This window comes from Alosa sapidissima, chromosome 1, assembly GCF_018492685.1.
Source record: "Alosa sapidissima isolate fAloSap1 chromosome 1, fAloSap1.pri, whole genome shotgun sequence".
Lineage (NCBI taxonomy): Eukaryota > Metazoa > Chordata > Actinopteri > Clupeiformes > Clupeidae > Alosa > Alosa sapidissima.
Window position 1 is genome coordinate 49,305,970 of NC_055957.1, and position 19,358 is coordinate 49,325,327.

General features: G+C 39.8%; 2 protein-coding genes across 2 annotated transcripts; one reads left to right on the forward strand and one right to left on the reverse strand.

Moving 5' to 3' along the window:
* The first annotated feature begins 9,737 nt into the window (after nucleotides 1–9,737).
* rpe65a (retinoid isomerohydrolase RPE65 a) lies at nucleotides 9,738–14,377 on the forward strand. The gene is made up of 15 exons (XM_042104754.1): nucleotides 9,738–9,808; nucleotides 10,096–10,178; nucleotides 10,289–10,439; nucleotides 10,604–10,711; nucleotides 10,897–11,038; nucleotides 11,195–11,342; nucleotides 11,497–11,578; nucleotides 11,676–11,808; nucleotides 12,022–12,161; nucleotides 12,415–12,544; nucleotides 12,807–12,921; nucleotides 13,098–13,192; nucleotides 13,367–13,478; nucleotides 13,636–13,819; nucleotides 14,187–14,377. The coding sequence occupies exons 1-14, from the start codon at nucleotides 9,798–9,800 to the stop codon at nucleotides 13,779–13,781; spliced, it is 1,596 nt and encodes a 531-aa protein (XP_041960688.1). The 5' UTR covers nucleotides 9,738–9,797; the 3' UTR covers nucleotides 13,782–13,819; nucleotides 14,187–14,377.
* Nucleotides 14,378–15,251: 874 nt separating this feature from the next.
* On the reverse strand, nucleotides 15,252–19,120 carry LOC121719282 (RING finger protein 11). Its single transcript, XM_042104761.1, has 3 exons — nucleotides 18,513–19,120; nucleotides 17,639–17,808; nucleotides 15,252–17,505 (listed from the first exon to the last, which is right to left on the reverse strand). Exons 1-3 carry the CDS (start codon nucleotides 18,633–18,635, stop codon nucleotides 17,334–17,336), a joined length of 465 nt encoding a protein of 154 aa, XP_041960695.1. The 5' UTR covers nucleotides 18,636–19,120; the 3' UTR covers nucleotides 15,252–17,333.
* Between the last annotated feature and the right edge of the window lie 238 nt (nucleotides 19,121–19,358).

Here is a 19,358-nt window from a genome sequence, read left to right on the forward strand (position 1 = left end):
CAACAAACATATGGGACATCCTGGCCATGGCAGTAATTTGGTGAGGTAGCAGGGGGTGGCCTTGGCTTGGGGGGGCATGGGGTTTGGAAGGGGCAATCTCATGGCAACATTTTCGGGATGACATCAGGGGTTCGGTGGTGCCCCCCATCCAGGATGACCAGCTAAAGCTTATTGTTGTCAGTCTTGCCTGGTAGGATGTTATTAAAGATTACACTAGATTATTGCCACACCACAGCGCCATTGCTCCACAACACAATATGTTGCCTTTTTGGAACCATGCAATATTTTCAGAGTCACTCATGTGCAGGATTTCAGAGCTAACAAGAGTTGGTGTCAATTTATGCTCTTTTCAGGATAACCATTTCAAATTATAAGCCTTATATGTCTTGCGATATGCAAACTGCAAGGCACATACAGTATGTTAAATGGGTGAAAACTGTCAGCTAAATGGCTGTGCTTTAATATTGAACACCTGAAGAAACAAATTGGTATGAGGGTCACTTACCAAAGAGCATGATCCATGGAATGCCTGCAAGGCATGCTGGGTTTTCACCGTCATTTCGTGAAATATATTGATTGGATGTGATTCTAACCCATATGTCAGTACTCAACTGCTCATCACAGGTTATCACTTTATAGAAGGAAAATGGTAAGAAAAACACAAACCCTGAAATGATTGAAGTTGAAGTTATGAATTGTAACATAACTTGTGAGTATTGTGTGCATTGCATCAAGTCATCATTGAGTCCAGTCAGTGTGAGGAACATGTTTAGACCTGACTCAGCCCTCACCACCTTGAGACCCTGAAGGATATCGAGAGCAAGAGGATGAAAGATACACACTGAGATGAACAGAGAAAAAAGCGATCAGTGCAAAAGTGCACATCGTTGTGACAACTTCAATAGACGTACCATCAAACAAGTCCACAATTCTTGTTATTCATCCGTTCTGCCAAAGTGGAGAAGAGCAGTGGTAGGACACATGGAGTCAGAAGTCTGACACAAAGTAATAAATAAATGATAAAAAAAATCTCAACCACTGGAATGCTCAGGAGCAAGAGCAATTGCTAGAGTTCAATAGCAACAAAAGATGACTGTCATCAAAATAGTTCCCTGAAGATGAAAAGCACAATCTGTCGTATGGTGACTGGGAAACTGAGAAAGTGGAGCTTGAAGGAACATTACTACAGATTAGAACATGGACAAACCACTCACGACTTATTTACTGTATAAAAAAGAAGATGTGTTGAGATAAGTATACCCATTTTCTCCATGTCAAACGCTGTGGTGGCACAACACAACGAAGACAAGTGGCGTCCTCCAGAGGAACAATTACAGTGGCAGTCGGCTTCTGAGGAACACAAAGTGTTGATTTGCATGCGCTCATCTGGGACTCCGGCAAACTTCCTCTCTCTTTGAAGAACACTTCTGACGATCGCTCCTTACATAATTAAAGGGCAACATTGCGTAACACGTACTCACTGTGTCTGTGTGCTGTCTGTCAGCAAGTGTCGCAGTGACCTCTTTTGAGTCCCCATGGCTAAAGGAAGAGGATTGAGGGGGGCATGTAAAGCTGGGGGACCGTTAATACGGTCAATACGGTTACCGTGTGACAAAATACGGTGACCGTGATTTGTTCAAGTAAGAGTTGTTCAAGTAAGAGTTGTGATGTCATCAATGTGAGCCTCATGCTTTTCCCATTTCCATTTTGAAATTTCCCTCCAGAAACAACCAGTGGGTCACCATAACTTGTATCTCAATACAGGTAGGTCCTTGCATATTTGTGTGTAAAATAGTTGTAAAATAAAATAATTCTGAGTGGAATCTGAATATATGCAATCATTTTTTATTTTCGTTTTAGCTGACTTGGTTCCATGTTTGTCTAATGTTAGCTGCCAGGCTAGGGACCACACATTTACTGTAATACATTAGCTTCCTAATAGGTAATTCAGTGGCTATGCATCTTTTAAATAACTTATTTTGAAGGGATACAGTAGTTGAAGTAGCTTTGAAGCTCATTTAGCAATCTTGGTGCCGCTATTATTATGTTAGAGGCTAGGCTAGGGAACATACATATATGCTACCAAATTAGCTTGCTAATAGGTAGGTGAAGCATGCAACTATGTGAAGTGCCAAGCCGGTGTTATGTTAGTTCACTGGCTAAGGAGCACACTTTTGGACTACTAATGTAGCTTGGTAATAGGCTAAAGCAATAGCTTTTGTTTGTACATGGTCCTGGAGCGATGTTGCCATGTTGGTCTTGGACTGCCATTGTCATGTTTGTCCAGGACCGTCTTTACAGTGTTGGTCCAGGACCCACATTGTCATGTTTGTCCAGGACCGTCATTACAATGTTGGTCCAGGAACAACTCTTAGTTGAATAAATCACGGTCACTATGTTAATACAGAGGAAACCACCATAATGGCCTCAAAAACAGTAATCGTGATAATGAAATAAAATCTGGTTCTGAGGTGAAGGAAAGACAATTGGATCTTCAAGATTCCCCTGAAATCCTAGATTAGGAAAGCGAGCCCCACCCCCCACCTCTACAGCCACACACACCCATTTGATTTGAATTCTTCGTATTTGCATCCTTATCTTGGAGTGTCCAGGGAGAGTATTACAGTATTACAATGCCCACCAATTATTGCCTCCAATTTCAGTTTCATCCTCCATGAAAAAGAAAATGTGTTTGCTCATTTTTAAAAAGAGGACTGAACACAAAAAAATAGCCACTTGAGGCAAGAGCTATAGTCCCAGAGCTTTCAGGAATAGTTTATTTACACAAAGTCTGTTATTCTTTTGGAATACAATGAAGCCTAATGGGATTATTCAGACAGGCAGGGGCGGATTAGGCATGTCAAGGATTGAGTGGGAGAATCCTGTGGAGTAACAATGAGACACTGGGGAACCTGCGCATCATATGTCAGCACAGCTTCTACAGAAAGCAAACCTGTGAGAGGCTAGGTTCCATTTGGGACTATTTTACAAGCACAACTTAATTATTCTAAAGATTAAGTACACACCTACACTAACACCCCCCCCCCCCCTCCACACACACACACACACACACACACACACACACACACACACACACACACACACACACACACACACACACACAAAAGATGAGGCATCGTCTCCCTGATCCTCCATGATCCTTCTTGTGGAATGTTGCGTAGAGAGGCACTTTGCGCGTGTGTGTGACCCAGTGGCTGGATCCTCTGCTGTGTCACTGAGATGTAGCTCCGGGAGAGTGTTGTCTGTGGGGGACAGCAGCCAGATGTCCGGTGCCACTCTAGCTCTCTGCGGCAGCCAAGTGATGGGCTCACATTTTTTAGAGAGGGAGAACGGGGCAAGGATGTCTTCTGTTGTTTTTTTGTTGTTGCTTATAGTAGACAGCACTGATATAACCATATTTTCTAAGCGCTTTGTACGTTTTTGAGTAGAATAAGACGAAAGTATTGTATTGCTAAAATATTTAACAAAAATATGAACCATATAAGCTTATCATATTCTGACCTAAAATGAAGGTTGAGATGCAATAGAGACAAATAACTGATTCATAAACTGATGAACACAAATAACTGATGAACCAACGAAGATAATATGCAGTGAAACGGAGCTCTCCATATACTGTACACACACACACACACACACACACACACACACACACACACACACACACACACACACACATAAACTCTGCAAGACCTGCAGTGAGAAAACAGGACCAGTTTGGGAAGCTCCTCTTCATCTGTATCATGTGTGTGTGTACACTTGTGATTTGAACAAAAATTCAAATGTGAAGAACCAAAAATGTCAAGGTCATTTCAGAAAGAATGTCAGTGCAAGTGACTTTTGAGATCATCTGCATCGCATGTTGGTGTCTCCTCAGTCACCACAGACAGCACCCCTACAGCTGATTCAGTAAGCTCCTCACCTCACGTTCCCACCATACACAGCAGAAATGTTATTCAGGCCGTTATACAGAGAGAAAGTGAATCATGCAGCGTGGTGGTTGGTGTCTGCCCATGAGGGCAGAATGCCTCAGTAGGATGAAAGCATGTGAAAGTGCACACAACCTTGCTTACGGGGCCAAATGTTCTGTCCTAGATTGTCCTCCGTGGTGCGCTCACCTGGTTGTTTTTCTGTCCTAGATTGTCCTCCGTGGCGCGCTCACCTGGTTGTTGACCCCTCAGGGGAAACAGTGGATGGAATTTAAGGTGCTGAAAGGAAACGCTAGAGGGTGCAAAAAAATCACCTCTGTTTTTTTCTCTCATCTCTCTCTCTCTCTCTCTCTCTCTCTCTCTCCTCCTCCTCACACACAGACACACAGACACACACACACACACAGAAAAATAGACAGTCAGGGCAAGTTTGATCAACTAGTGGGGTCGCTTAGTATTCCTCACTGCCTGAGGCCGAGTGAAGATGTTCCACTGATGAACATGTACATCCTATTACTGCAATGCGAATGGGTCAACCTGACATGAGTCACATCATACTGCACTACAGCAATACTACGGTTGGTCATATGGACAGGGCACTCTGACCCATTTTGATTTGACCATAACAGGTCGGCTTGATGTTGAGACTGTAATGCCCAGTGAGGTAATGCATGGATCCTCTCTGGGCTTAATACTGACACCCATAAGCCTGGTCTTAGCCTCATATGTGTGTGAATGCATTAATGTGCTTGTTTATTTGGTGACCGCACGGTATACCCCAGGATTACATTTGTTTAATAATGATGAGTGACGAAAGAGAATGAGAGAGAGAGAGAGAGAGAGAGAGAAAGAGAAAGAGAGATAGAGAGAGAGAGAGAAAGAGAGAGAGAGAGAGAGAGAGAAAGAGTTGCTTTACTCAAGAAAGTCAGGTAATTCCCATCTAAGTCATAGTCTTTAAAGGAGAACTTGGCAACTATTTCAATGTAATAAACCCGTTTAGAAATCATTTGGATGGTTAAATGACCTGTTCCGGTGAAAATGGTGACTTTTCCCGCTGCCCCTAGCGTCCCCAGGCGGAAAACCAACCTTGCAACATTGAGACTACCGTCCCGGAAAGAGAAGTGAGAAACAAGAAACTTGTTTTAAATCGTGTTTCTTACCTTGTAACATCCACATTGTCTACCGAACTTATGCTAACCGTTTTGCTAGCTTGGAAACAAATCCATGTGCTTTATCATTACCTTTTTCCACAGTTTGAAATAGCATAATGCACAATTTCTCCAGCAGAGGGGGAAATCCTGCCAAGTTTCCCTTTAAGAATGTGGGACTGATTAGAACAATACAGACAGATGATGTCTGTTCAACTAACCAAAGGGATTTAATCAGTGTATTGTTTACAACTGACAAATAATCTCCAAAGATAAATTGCAACATTAAGGAAAGCAAATTCAACCAACGTCCTATGGCAGCTTTATGGGAAGTATCAGTGATAGACTGTGGCCATCTGGCCAAACTAAGTGATACTGTAGGCCCTCCCCTTCATCAGACCGCACTATAAGCACTTTAGACACACTTTACTAGGACTGATGTAAAGTATTGCTATGTCTTTCAGTACTGTTTAATGTAATAGTTAAAGCTGTTAAATTGTTGCATCCAACAATTAATTTTCATTACAATATAACAATATAATGATGACAGTATATTTTCCATTCTTATGGATCAATGGATGGAATGAATTTGACCTTGATCTCCTTTATTCAACATTTACTATGTTCTATACAACCATGGGATACACATTTATCACACACATAGATTACAGTAAAAACATATATATATATATATATATATATATATATATATATATATATATATATATATATATATATATAGTATATCTGAACAGCATAAATATATGTACTTTATATCAGTAACATAATACTTTAAGTCACAAAGAGAAGTGTGAGAAGTGTGATGTAAATGTAAATGTCAAACGTGGTTGTGAGACTACTGTACTGTATGTGATTTGAATTGAATATAAATTGCAATGTAGTATGTCATCATACACACAACTACACAACAAACACAATTGTTGAGCCAACTCATGAAAAGTTGTTTGGAAAGGACGATGTCAGTATACATCAATGTTAAAAGAGATAGAGATGGAGCGAGATAGGAATGGAGTGTGTGAGGGAAAGGTAGACAGAGGAAGAGAGAGAGAGAGAGAGAATCAGAGACAGAGGAAAATAAAAGAGTGAGTCACTATGAATCAAAATGAATTTTGAGAGAACCACATGTACTTTGTATGGAAGAAAGCATCTCACTCTCTCTGTGTGTGTGTGTGTGTGTGTGTGTGTGTGTGTGTGTGTGTGGATAATCTTTCTGGACAGGAAACCTAGGAATTCTGTGCTGGGAAAAAACATACACACAGTCACACAGACAAATAAAAAAGGCCATCAGTCGTGCTGATCTCTGAAAGGCTTCTGCTATTCCAAATGAGGTCAGATGACTAAAGAGGTTTTAACCTAATTTCTGACATCCACTTCTACTTCTGTTTAGTGCATAAGAACTAAGCACAACAGGGGAATCAACATTTACCACAGGGCGAAAAAAATAATATTGAAATGCATTCTCTCTCATAGAGGCGCCATGGTGACACTATAAAACAAAATTTGATCATCAATCTTACTTGGTATGAAGTAACACTTATTTGAACATTCCAAATGTGGTAACACTTTACAGCACATTTTAGATGGGCTTATGTTAGCCTAGAAATCTAGACGCACCCTAGTGGCAGCAAATTACATTTGCTGCCAGGGCTAGTCTAGCAACTCTCAGTTGGCTTGTGAGCTTGAAAAATTAAACTTCTATCAGGCCAATCAAATCGTGTATAGAGTCATTAGGCGGGCTTAACATAATGATTGATGGCAGAGTTGCAACGGTTTGGCTTGAATTCCCTGCTATTTGAAAACAAATAAGATAATGTTGCTGTTGGCGAACAGTGTGACATGAGTTAAGCTTTTATTAAGTTGGCAAAAGGTTGAACTAGCCAACTAGCTCCGCTGGTGGGAAACGCATGGGACTCATAGTGCTGTCCTATTGCGTGCAGAGAGAATTTGAAAGACAACCGATTATCCCGCCCCTCGGACTGAGCACTGCGAACGGTGAGTGCCCAGACCCTACATTTTAATGTGGGTCTGGCTCGTCAGGCTAGGCTTATGTACCAAGAATATTGTAGGAACAATATTTTACAAATGATGAACAAACCATTAACTAATAGCTTACAAATGCTTCATAGTGTGTAATTATTATAAAGTGTTGCCGGGTCATAAGAAAATAATATATAACGATACATTTTTGGACACAATTCAGTTAGGAATGTGTCTTTCAGCAGGAGAGTGTCCAAGAGGATAATTTATATGTGAGTAGTGTTATGCGTCTGACATGAAAATGTGAGGTAAAAAATATGAAAAAGTCCTATTAGTAGATGTGTATATGTGCTATGATAAGTTTGTGTTATGTGTATGTTACATGATGTGTGCATAGTAGTAAGTAAGCATGGTAAGTTGTGTCATAAAAGTTGCATGTCTTATTACATACAAAATAGAAAAACAATAGATGCATTCAAAACACCTGTTTAGTGTAAACTGGCTTTTGTCCACTGTTCTTTCCCCAAGCAATACATTGAATTGAACTATTTTTATATAAGCTATGTTAGAGAATTAACTATCCTACCATATTCAGGCAGAACACGCCATATTGAATGATGACGTTTCCAAAACATATCCCAATAGCCCCACCTACTGGATAAGGTAGAAATTGTCAGTGTTCACATACGGTTGTGCTCATAAGTTTACAAAACCCATGCTAAAGTTGACTAAAAAGAAGAATAAAAAGTCATCTTTTGGAAATTGATCTTAGTGCCTTATTAAAAAATGAGGAAAAATCCAACCTTTAAGGACACCAATTTTCTTTGTGAATGAATAATGTATCGTAAATAAATAAATGTTCTTCCTTAAAATACAGAGGGGAAAAACACCCCTATGTGAAATTTCCATAGAGGCAGGCAGATTTTTAAAATAGCCCCACATCATTACATACCCTTCACCATACCTAGAGATTGGCATGTTCCCACAACCAGTTCCACACAGTTCCCTGAGCTCAGTCTCCTGTCCGCCACATGCCCCACAACTGCAAAATCATCTGAGAATTCCTGTAGATGATAGGAATCCGAGTTGAGGAAAAGTGACAGCGTAGTGGTCCCTTTATCCACATAAAGCAAGACATAAAAAATACAGTAAAATGTTAGCTAGGGCCATATCCAAACTCTTATGTCATCATCCAGACCAACCCCCTTTGATATGGCAGCACAAGGAATTTACAGTTTTATATGACGTAGAAAAGTAGATAATAATAATAATAATAATAATAATAATAATAATAATTTAAAAAACAGTATGCTTTATCTATTCTTTGAAAGAAAGAAAGTAAGAATGTGCACCGTACTTGTGTGAACAAATGGAGAAAATGACTTTTTTGCTTGCATTTGTTTATGTCAAAAGACTTTCTACGAGAGTCTAAATCAAGTCTGTCAGAGTTAATACAAATCTGACATGGAATGTAATTCAAAATCAAAGCCACCCTTGAGCAACAATAACCCCTGGTATTCAGGCTAAAGCAATACCTATGGTGAATATTCATTTGTGTTGTCAACATATAGCCTACGAACATGCATACTTATTGATATGTACATAACATAATAAAGTTAACTGTAAATACTTAACAAACATGCAAATTAATGTACCACTTTTAATTTCAGACATACACAGGAAAGGTGTTATATTCCTTGTGCTATAGGTAAGGTAATTCTGAGGGAGAAAAAAAATCAGATACAAAAGTGAATTTAAAACAGTCAGTTGGACATATTAGTGAGTGTAAATGCAGATAGTTACAGTAATTCAGATTCCTGACTGACAAATCATCAGCCCTACTTGGCCACAAAGTTACTAACGTGGCTTTCTTGTCATGATTTCTTGCTTTTGTTGTCCTTGGTGAATAAACAATGTTGCTCTTGTTCGTTGCTCATGTCCAGTGTAATCCACGCCAGGCTGACACGTGCATTCTAAGTGTATCAAATGAGGGCAGTTTAATACGAGGCAGGTGTCTCGCATGACCTCTACGGCTGCTTGAAGCGCAATGTTGTTTCCTACTCCCTTTGCTTTAACGGGCCAGATCTGAATCTTTGGTTTCGCCTAGTAAATCAGATGATACGTGGTACTGTACAGTGTTAAAGGATATCTACCTCTTCAGTGTCATTTACACTCAAAGTTTCATGAAAGAAAACGTGTAGACTGCCTGTGTGTGTGTGTGTGTGTGTGTGTCTTTGTTTAATGTGTCATGCTGATTAAAGTATTTGGTAAGGAAAGGAAACTAAGACATGGAACCAGCGATGAAAATAAAGAATCAAATATACAAAGCATGTTGGATCTCAAAGCTCACAGACCAAGCGGCTCATGTCCCTCTTTTTCTGTAAAACTCTTAAAAGGTTGTACAATCCTGAAATTATTTTTTATTGCGACACGCTTGTCGGCAGAAGCACTTTTGGCTATAGCCATGGGAATTAAATCCTGAAGGAGATTGTGACTATTGTACCCACAGGCTCAAGAACTGGAAACAAAAGCATTCTTGTTCAGACAGTCATCTGATTGGCTAAGAGAGAGGCAATAATGTCTTGAGTTACTACGTATGAGGGGAGCTCTTGGTATAAATGCTGAAATGGTCACCCAAGGTTGAGGGTTCTAACACTCCAGCCACAATCCACCTAAGTAAGCTCACATCAAGGAGGCAACCATGGTCAGCCGGTGAGTGAACATTAATATTTTCATGAAAAGTTGTATGGACTCACTGCACTGCTTCTTTGAATGGTGATTCATGGTTGGTTGGGTTTTGGTTAGATTGAAAGAGTTCACAATAGAAATAGAAATAGCACCCATCTTTCAGAGTTTTGGACATTCAGTACCACTTGGTGACCATTTGTAGACTGCCTGAGCAATGTCTCACTTTGACAAACTGAGCACAACAAACCAGAGTGATGAGCTATGCAGAGGTTTGAGTGATAACCGATTTCTCCGTTCTATTTGGAGAGCAGATTTGAACACCCCGCTGGTGGCTACAAGAAAATCTTTGAAACCGTAGAGGAGACTGGAGAAGCCCTCCCAGCAACAGTCACTGGTAAGCCTTTACGTTCCCTCCATTAACTAAAACAAAGGTTCATTTCTATTTTGTTTAATTAGTCGAATTGACCACATGACTTTTCACATTCCTTTCTGGCCTGTCCACAGGACGGATCCCATCCTTCTTGAGGGGCGCTTTGCTGCGTCTGGGCCCAGGCCTGTTTGAAGTAGGAGATGAACCCTTCCTCCATCTTTTTGATGGCCAGGCTCTAATGCACAAATTTGATTTCAATAATGGACAGGTCACCTACATGCGCAAGTACGAATAGATTTGTTAATATTAAATAAAATTAAGTCCTTCATTTTCAGTATTAGTGATAAAACTTTTATAAATACCAAAACTATGTATATAAATATGTGAATGATTACCTCCCTCAAATATTATATCCAAATGCAAGTGCCTGATTTTTTTGGTTAAATTAGGTTTGTGAAGACCGATGCCTATGTGCGTGCCATGACAGAGAAGCGCGTTGTGATCACTGAGTTCGGCACAGTTGCCTACCCTGACCCTTGCAAAAACATATTCTCCAGGTTTGTAATGATCCATTTACATTCCTTACAGGTGATACTGTACCAAGTAAAAGATTACAAGTCCTCATGGTACCATCTACACCTCTTTCTGTCAATAGTACAATAAAAATCCATTCTATTTGACATAAATCCATTCCGTGCAAAATGAACCACTCAGTAACTCTAGGAATTTGAAATGTTTGCAGGTTCTTCTCTTACTTCAAGGGTGTTGAGGTTACTGACAACTGCCTGGTAAATGTTTATCCAATTGGGGAGGATTACTATGCTGTTACAGAGACCAACTTCATTACAAAAGTCAACACAGACACGCTGGACACTCTTAAAAAGGTATATCCCATCAACTGACAGATGTTTCATTCTCAGCTAAACTGGATTTATTTCCCTTAATTTCACTGGTACTAATTATACACATTTATTCCCCACCATGCACATCAGGTCTCATTAATTAATTGATTGATTTATTCATTCAATAATTGAATTAAGGTGGACCTCATGAGCATTGTGAACGTCAATGGAGTCACAGCACATCCCCACATTGAGAGGGATGGCACAGTCTATAACATTGGCAACTGCATGGGAAAAGGAGCAAGTCTGGCCTACAACATTGTCAAGATGCCACCAACCCAGAAAGGTATGATCTTCCAGCGTTTCCAGGCGACTTGTCTCTGTGCTTGTCATGGCAATCCATGCAGAACCAGATGCCATGTGTTGGTTTGGTATAGTATTGTGTCTCTGATCCCTAAAACTAGCATGTGATATGCGCTCTACTTGTGCATGATCATCAGATAAGTCTGACTGTGTGGAGAAGGCTCAGGTGGTGGTGCAGTTCCCCAGCGCAGAGCGGTTTAAGCCATCCTATGTCCACAGGTGCAGCACTAGTGCACACATTAAATTACACAAGATACTTTTGTACTCAATTGTACTTTTGTACTCACTTTCTATTTGTGGGGTTGGACTTTCACAGCTTTGGGATGTCAGAAAACTACTTTGTATTTGTGGAGACACCCATCAAGATCAACCTGCTGAAATTCCTGGGGGCCTGGAGTGTCCGTGGGACCCAATACATGGATTGCTTTGAGTCTGACGACATGAAAGGAGTAAGTGTCGGAGCACCTGGTCATAATGCAGGTGGTGGGTTTGTTGCTCCCACCAAGGAGGTTTTTGGTGCAGTTTGTCTGTAAGCAGGATAATGCAAAAACGACTAAAGTGGAAACTCAATTCACTTCAAGTATTTCCGAATACCAGCACTTTCTCAGCATTTGTTTTCTGGACATTGTGAATTCTGAAATATGCCTTTCTATGTTTTACAGACCTGGTTTCACATTGCCAGGAAGAATAATCCAGAGTACATTGACATTAAGTACAGGACTGGTTCCATGGGCCTTTTCCATCACATCAATTGCTATGAGGACCAAGGCTGCATTATTGTGGATCTGTGCACTTGGAAAGGGTAAGCATATGCATGAAGCCTTTATCAAACGTCAGGAAAATAATCTCTTGATCTAATATACAAGCTGATTTGATGACATAAGTATCCTGCATCTTTGCCAAAACTCTTGTCCAATAATTGGACTGGTATTTGTACACAAGGTACAAATTATAGGCCTAGAAGAAGCATGTTACCTAGGTTTATTCTAATTTATGGATTAAGCACATGGATTATACACATTGATCACCCATACCCTTCTATGTGTTGTGTGTAGGCCTGAGTTTGTGTATAACTTCTTGTGGCTGGCGAATCTCCGTTCCAACTGGGAGGACGTGAAGAGAAATGCCGTCCGGGCCCCTCACCCTGAGGTGCGCAGGTACGCCATTCCCCTGAATGTCACCAAGGTGAGTTCTTCGCCATCTGTCTGCATCCTAAAAAGCATTGGGACATTTTTACTTAGTATTTACATAGGATTACTAAGTCTGTGATGCTGGTGAAAGTCTGCATTTGGTCCAAAATGCTCTTTTGTTTTACCATTCTTTCACATTTTACAGCAAAAAAGTGTATTTACAATGGCTCAATTAATTTGTGACATCACTAATTAAGTCTGTCTGTGTGTGTGTGTGTTTACGCATGTATGTGAATGTCTGGAATAAACATCAACAGGAAGAACAGGGGACAAACTTGATCACTCTGAACTACACAACTGCTACTGCAGTGATGCGCGAAGATGGTACCATCTGGTTGGAGCCCGAGGTGCTATTCTCCGCTCCTTACAATGGTAAGAGGACCACTGGTGGCTTTTATATCACTTCCAGGGTTTGCCATGTCAGTCAAAGTTTTCTTTGCCAAATCTTTAAATAAACATTATTAGAAAAGATAGAGGAATAATTTACAACAAATGTTGAAAATTAGGATCAGTTGTAATTTATGACATTTACTTTTTTTTGTCCATAGCTTTTGAATTCCCCCAAATCAATTACAAAATGTGCAATGGAAGGAATTACACGTATGCCTATGCCCTGGGCCTGAACCATTTCGTTCCAGACAGGGTATGTACCTAATTATAATTGTGATCAGATTTACAGTATAATCACCCGACGGAAGACCATAAAGTGAACAAAAGCAAAACACAAATGAACTCAAACCATGCAATTGTGCTTGAGCTTCTTGCATGCAGTGCTATTTTTGTTTTGATCAATCTTTATTTACTATGTTGACTTCAGATTTGCAAGCTGAACGTGAGGACCAAGGAGACCTGGGTATGGCAGGAGCCAGATTCCTACCCCTCTGAGCCCCTGTTTGTGCAGACCCCTGACAGCACAGATGAGGATGACGGTGCGTGTGAACTCACAAGTTTATTTATTTATTTCTCAGATCATTTACAGGTCTCTTACACTAAAGCCATACTTTTACTCATTTTATACACACACGTCCCAGTAAACATAATCAAAAAGGAAAGATTTCTGACAGCACATGAAAAATTAATTTCCAGGTGTGCTCTTGAGTATTGTCGTGGCCCCGGCATCCGTGAGACCGACGTACATGCTCATCCTCAATGCAAAGGACCTCTCGGAGATTGCCAGGGCCGAGGTTGATATCATCACTCCTGTCACGTTCCATGGAATGTACAAGCCTTAGGAAGAACAGCTCACAGTTCAGTCTTCAGACACCTAAAGGTATACGACTTGGCAAGCAATTTGTGAAACACGTCTTCACAATGTGTACACAGAGTTTGGTAGACGTCTTTTTAGTAACTAACAGGTAATTGCGAGCAAGCCTTAAACACTGGATTAGTGCATGTATGACTTGATATGGCACAAACTGCTTCATGAGTGTTGGATTTGAGTATTGCTGGAACACATTACATGGTATTACAGATGACTTGCATTGTGGTCAGCCAGAAGTTTATATTTAAATGTTTATGCTTTTGGTTCTTGATCTTATTTAAATTAAAGACAAACCCACTTATTTTAATTGGTTGGACCATCTTATTTTTCCCAATGAATCTAACAGTATCTCGGCAACTCTCCTTTGAATTTACAGGGCAGAGCAGAGCCCTGGCTTTATTTGTTGCACATTTGGAGCACAACCAGTCTTAGCACCACCATGATTGGTGAATGCATCTCAGGTATAAGTAACAACAGCAGCAAAAGACAGTTTGGTGAATGTAGAATACTCTGAACAATTGTTAAGATTGAAATCAAAACCAAAATAAAAGCAAATATGTTGACTAAGTTGTGTGTAATGTAAGTGTTTCCTTATTCCTGGTTTAACATCCCTAGCTCTGAACTTTTATATTGTGACCACCCTTACTCAGAGTAAATAACTCTGCAACAACAGTAATGTCAAAATGTGGAAAAGGTTTGGTCCCAGTCTACAATGAGGCTGTTTGGTAATACCATGCATGTGACGCAAATGGATCAGTATTTCAACTTCTTTGCATAGTCTACAGGAGAAAAGGCATGGAGCAACCTGTGGAAGTTCTCAGGAGGTCAGAAATCTACATTTCCAGGAAATGCCCAGCAAGGCACCTGGCTTTCACAACACCACAGGGCTAATACGCTGTTCCATGAGAGTGCTTAAACACTGAAGCATGTAGGTTACTCCATGTCTGTGTGTGAAGCAATAGGTGGATTTGCTACAGCATTACCATTCTTTGCCACAGGAACACAACAAATACCAAAATGGATAAGACTTTGGGAACACAAAGATGCATTGTAGCCTACATTTAATCACAGTGGGATTGGATTTTGGGATTTTAGAGAAAAAAAAAAAAAACTTTGTTGTTTAAAAAATGATGATAAAGTACTTTAACGTAAAGCACCCATTGTAAAAATACTTCCCTAACCCATTTAATGACCATCAACAACCAGTGTAGAATCCATTAGGGGTGCAAGACTCTTGAATTATGCACACAAGTCTGTAAATTGAAAAGTTTTCAAAAAGTTTTCTGAACATTAAAAAAAGACAGATTGACAATTTATCTGATATAGTAAAATTACCCCAAAACACAAATTTCCACAACACACACACACACATTTGGTTGTGAAACTTAATTTTCAAGTATTACGGTCATCTATACAAGCAATAACATCACTTGCCACTATAGCATGTTCATATCATCTTTAATGTGATCTTTATTACATGGTTACTGAATGGGCAGAGTTGAAGTGTCAATGGTCAAAGCTTGGCTAACTATAAAGACAAAAGAAATCCTATACTACTCTTCTGGAAAATAAAAGAAAACAAATATATTGACTAAAGAGACATTAAATATAAATAAAATAAATTGGTCAACCGATAAAGCTACAAACGCCCCTACAAATGTTAGTCTGGCTAACACAAGCTGTCAACCACAATAATGTAGACAAGGAGAAAGTGTAAAATCACTTGTCAGTAAATTATTAAAATTGACATAGAAGAGCTGATTGAGAGCGAGATCTTACATCTACTACTACTAATAATAATAATAAAAAAAATATTTTATCTTCAACTTCTCTGTTTTTCATCTGTGGCTGCCTATGTTGTCAGTTAACCCAAACATAATAAACAACACTGTAGCATTACAGCCATGCCACCTCTTCAGCTCGACCTGCGAGCAATTCTACAATAATCCAAAATGTTAATTTCAACATCCTGAATGCAGAAATATCTAGTTTTTGTTTTTGTTGTTGTCACACTGTCAATCACAAGTTTTCATACACTGTATATTTCACCTAAGGTATTGTTCATATCATGATGATAATATTCTAAACTGACAGCAAGGGTGTATGAATCTCATTGGTTTACTTTTTCAAATGTACTGCTACTGTACACAAAAGAATGGGACTGTACACTGCTATGATATATAGGGTGACCAACACATTTGGATATAATGCAAAAAAAAAAAAAACATTTAGGAACTGACATTAAATAAACTGACACTTCAATAAAAGGCCTTCAGTAGTGTAGTGTATGATGATGTGACCCAAATAGATTGTTTACTGTAACACTTCAGCATCTGAAATGTACACCAATAGTATGTCACATAAATACTGATCAACAATAGCATTAATAGAATTATTTACAGTGACCTATGTGACAAAAATAAGATTAGTGCAAGGTTAAGGTTATACTGTACATAAATATATGATTCCCATTACTAACCTATGTAAAGTGCAATTTTCTAGGTTCTATATATATATATTTTATATATATATATATATATATATATATATATATATATAAAATATATATATATATATATTTATGTTTTGTATGTGCAAGCAATCCTACTGTACTTGCAAACCGGTGGCTACTTGTTCCTGATCCCCATGCGCAAATGAGCCCTTTACATTGGCTGAATGAGAGTGACTCGACTCCTCCAGTTGTGGACAAAGTATTACACAGTTCTGAAGACTAGAAGAGTTAAGACATGAAATGATGCCTGAAAAACTGGGCAACTCAAATAGAAATGAAGTTTTCTTTTTGTCTCAATAGAACATTGCACGTTTGCTTGAAAAGTACGGCAGGCACGACTCACTTGACTGCCTTTCTCTGCACTGCTAGCTCAGAGGAGATAAGACAGTCAACATCTTTCTGGAAGAAAGAAATATGGATTGGTCTTTCTAGGCATGAAACCTGCTCTTGGACTAAAATTTGGTTTTCAACCTAGAATTCAAAATTCCTTTTGGTCCTAGGCTCAGAAAAAAAAAAAAAAAAGAAAAAAAAGAAAAACATTTCGGCAAGTCGTTGATCTAGACCTTGACTTTGAAAACTGATTTTAACTTGACAAATCCTTTTTTTTTTAAGATAGTAAAACAAAACAAAATAAAATATATATAATGCTAAGAGCTAAAGACAAATGATCCTCAATGTTTATGCAAACCACAAGACTGCACGCCAGCTGGCCACACAACACAGCATGTACGCAGGGAAACCATTGACCAAAACCTAACCACAGTTTACAGCCCCAAAGCATACCGAGCCATTTCCAATGCAGCAACACAGGCTGCTGCGTGAAATGGGGTCTTTTTACACCCCCCCCCCCCCCCCCCCCCCTCAACCCCCCAACACCCCCTATCTTCATTGATGTGTCCCCACCACACACTGGCCAATAGGGTTTGAAGTCTGGGTCAAATTGAGACTAAGAGCTTTGAAGGAGGGCGTAAGAGCAAGAAGAAGAAGTAGGGAGAGTGGTCCACTCCACGGTCAGTTGGTCTCGTACGTGGAGAGAAGAGCGGCGTCCACTGGCTCCATGCATGAAGGGCAGGTGAAAGAGCGCATCAGCCAATCATCTATGCAGTCCATGTGATAAATGTGCATGCATGGCAAGAATCGGATTGGGTCTCCATATACAAAGTCCATCATGCAGATCACACACCTGCAAAAGAGTAATCAGGTATTACACTGTAGCTTTACTATAATCAAACTATAAAGGCCTTGTATATAAAACTTTGTTGCGCGCACCACATTGGTCACTGCTCAAACCTTTATCTGCTACAGCTTGTACTTACTCTCTAATTTTCTTCTCTGAGCCGTCCTGACCCCCATCATAGACCCCCCGGGGCAGATGTTGGATGAGGCCTATGCGCTGAGCGATTCGGATCTGCTCCTCTTCAGTGAGCTGAGTGGCTAGGCATGTTTGACTGGGTGTGGGGTGGTAAACAGGCATGTGGGCCTGCTCCTGCAAGATAGGGACAACTGACTTAAGAAGTGTCTGCTTTGCCAAACATGAGTTATAGCCTTGCCTCTGTTTGAGATTGACTCTGACAGGAAAGTCAATCAAGATGGTAGACCTTTCAGGCCCACATAAGTAGATATGGTAGGGTAGGTATTGTAACTTCTATTACACATTTCCCCTAAGTTATCTTATTTTTCAACTTCATCAACACATCTGACACATTCAATTTTGGGGAGAGGCTGTCAACATTTCTAACACAGGCCATAAATAATTCGTGCTAACCTGCATCACTCATACCTATATAGTTGAGTAAACATCACAATCTAGCAGTGTCTGAACTTCTACAGATAGACTGTTACTTAGCCAGCGTCTATCCAGGTCAGTAACCTTACGTTAGCTAGAGATAGCTGTTTTAACTTTAACTCTATAAGTCCTGACCAAGTTTTGTGTTCTCAACGTTTTTTTTTAAAAAATGCCTCGTGTTATATTAAACATACATCTACAAAGATTCGTCCATTACATTAGACATCACATAACACAGATCAATCAATACACAAAGAATAAAAGGCTTTGCACATATGCGGAAATGACCCGACTATAAATAGCTAGCTGGTTGGCAGAAATGCTAACCTGCCTAAATAACAAGCCAAGACTGTTCCGTCGTTGTAATTGCGATGTTATTGCTAACATGAACATAAAACACTTACCTCATAAGGTGGAGGTGGCTCTAAATCCGGGTCTGTGCCATCACCATAACTAGCTCTGTCAGACTGCGATTCATGTAACAACGAAATATCGTCTGATGTAGGGGATTTCAGACAATTGCCCATGACCACTCCAAGCCCTTTCCCTCTTCCAGCTAGCTAGCAAATCTTAGCGATCGTAAATTCCTCTATCACGGTCTGATTACAACTATTTCCGTGACAAATTAAACAAACAGAGTCAAATCAGTGGTTTAACTCTTGAACTCGCTAATTCATTTTGGGTAAATTAGTCACTCAAGTTTACGGTCTCGGATTATCAATATGGATCATTCCGAAACAAAGGACCTGCCTATTCAGATGTTTAGACTGAAAACTAGCTTCTAGCTAGCTACCTAGCCAACTAACGTTAAAATTATTTTCTTGATTAGACAGTGATCTACATTCATTTACCGAAAACGATTCTAATCCTACTACTAGTATTCGTTTTGATTACACAACATATTGGACGCCCCGTTCCTAAATATATCACGCTGAATATTTAGAGGATAAATTTCACTGCTAGCAAACACTTCTCTTCCGTAGCAGGCGTCACAGCTTGAGTGTTGTTTTCCTACGTCAGAGAAAGGTGGTTCCAAAAGCAAGCTCGCTCTGAGTGGATGGTTTGAGTCTAACGTCACACATTAAAAACGAACACGTGGAACACCAAATACATCTCACGCTATTCTATGCTCTTTGCACAGGTCTGGGTCCTTTCCTTTAGGGTACTGTTGGTAGGTTGCATGGGACTGGCATCCATCTTCAATTAAACTGGCCGATTATTAGATATGAGATTATTACTAGGCCTATTTT

Coding starts and splice junctions, on each gene's coding strand:
- rpe65a (XM_042104754.1), top strand. Junction 11,579..11,675: donor AAGCCATCCTATGTCCACAG/GTGCAGCACTAG, acceptor GGACTTTCACAG/CTTTGGGATGTCAGAAAACT. Junction 13,479..13,635: donor CAGCACAGATGAGGATGACG/GTGCGTGTGAAC, acceptor ATTAATTTCCAG/GTGTGCTCTTGAGTATTGTC.
- LOC121719282 (XM_042104761.1), bottom strand. CDS start 18,635: ATGGGCAATTGTCTGAAATCCCCTACATCAGACGATATTTCGTTGTTA. Junction 17,809..18,512: donor AGCCACCTCCACCTTATGAG/GTAAGTGTTTTA, acceptor CCTATCTTGCAG/GAGCAGGCCCACATGCCTGT. Junction 17,506..17,638: donor TCAGAGAAGAAAATTAGAGA/GTAAGTACAAGC, acceptor ACTCTTTTGCAG/GTGTGTGATCTGCATGATGG.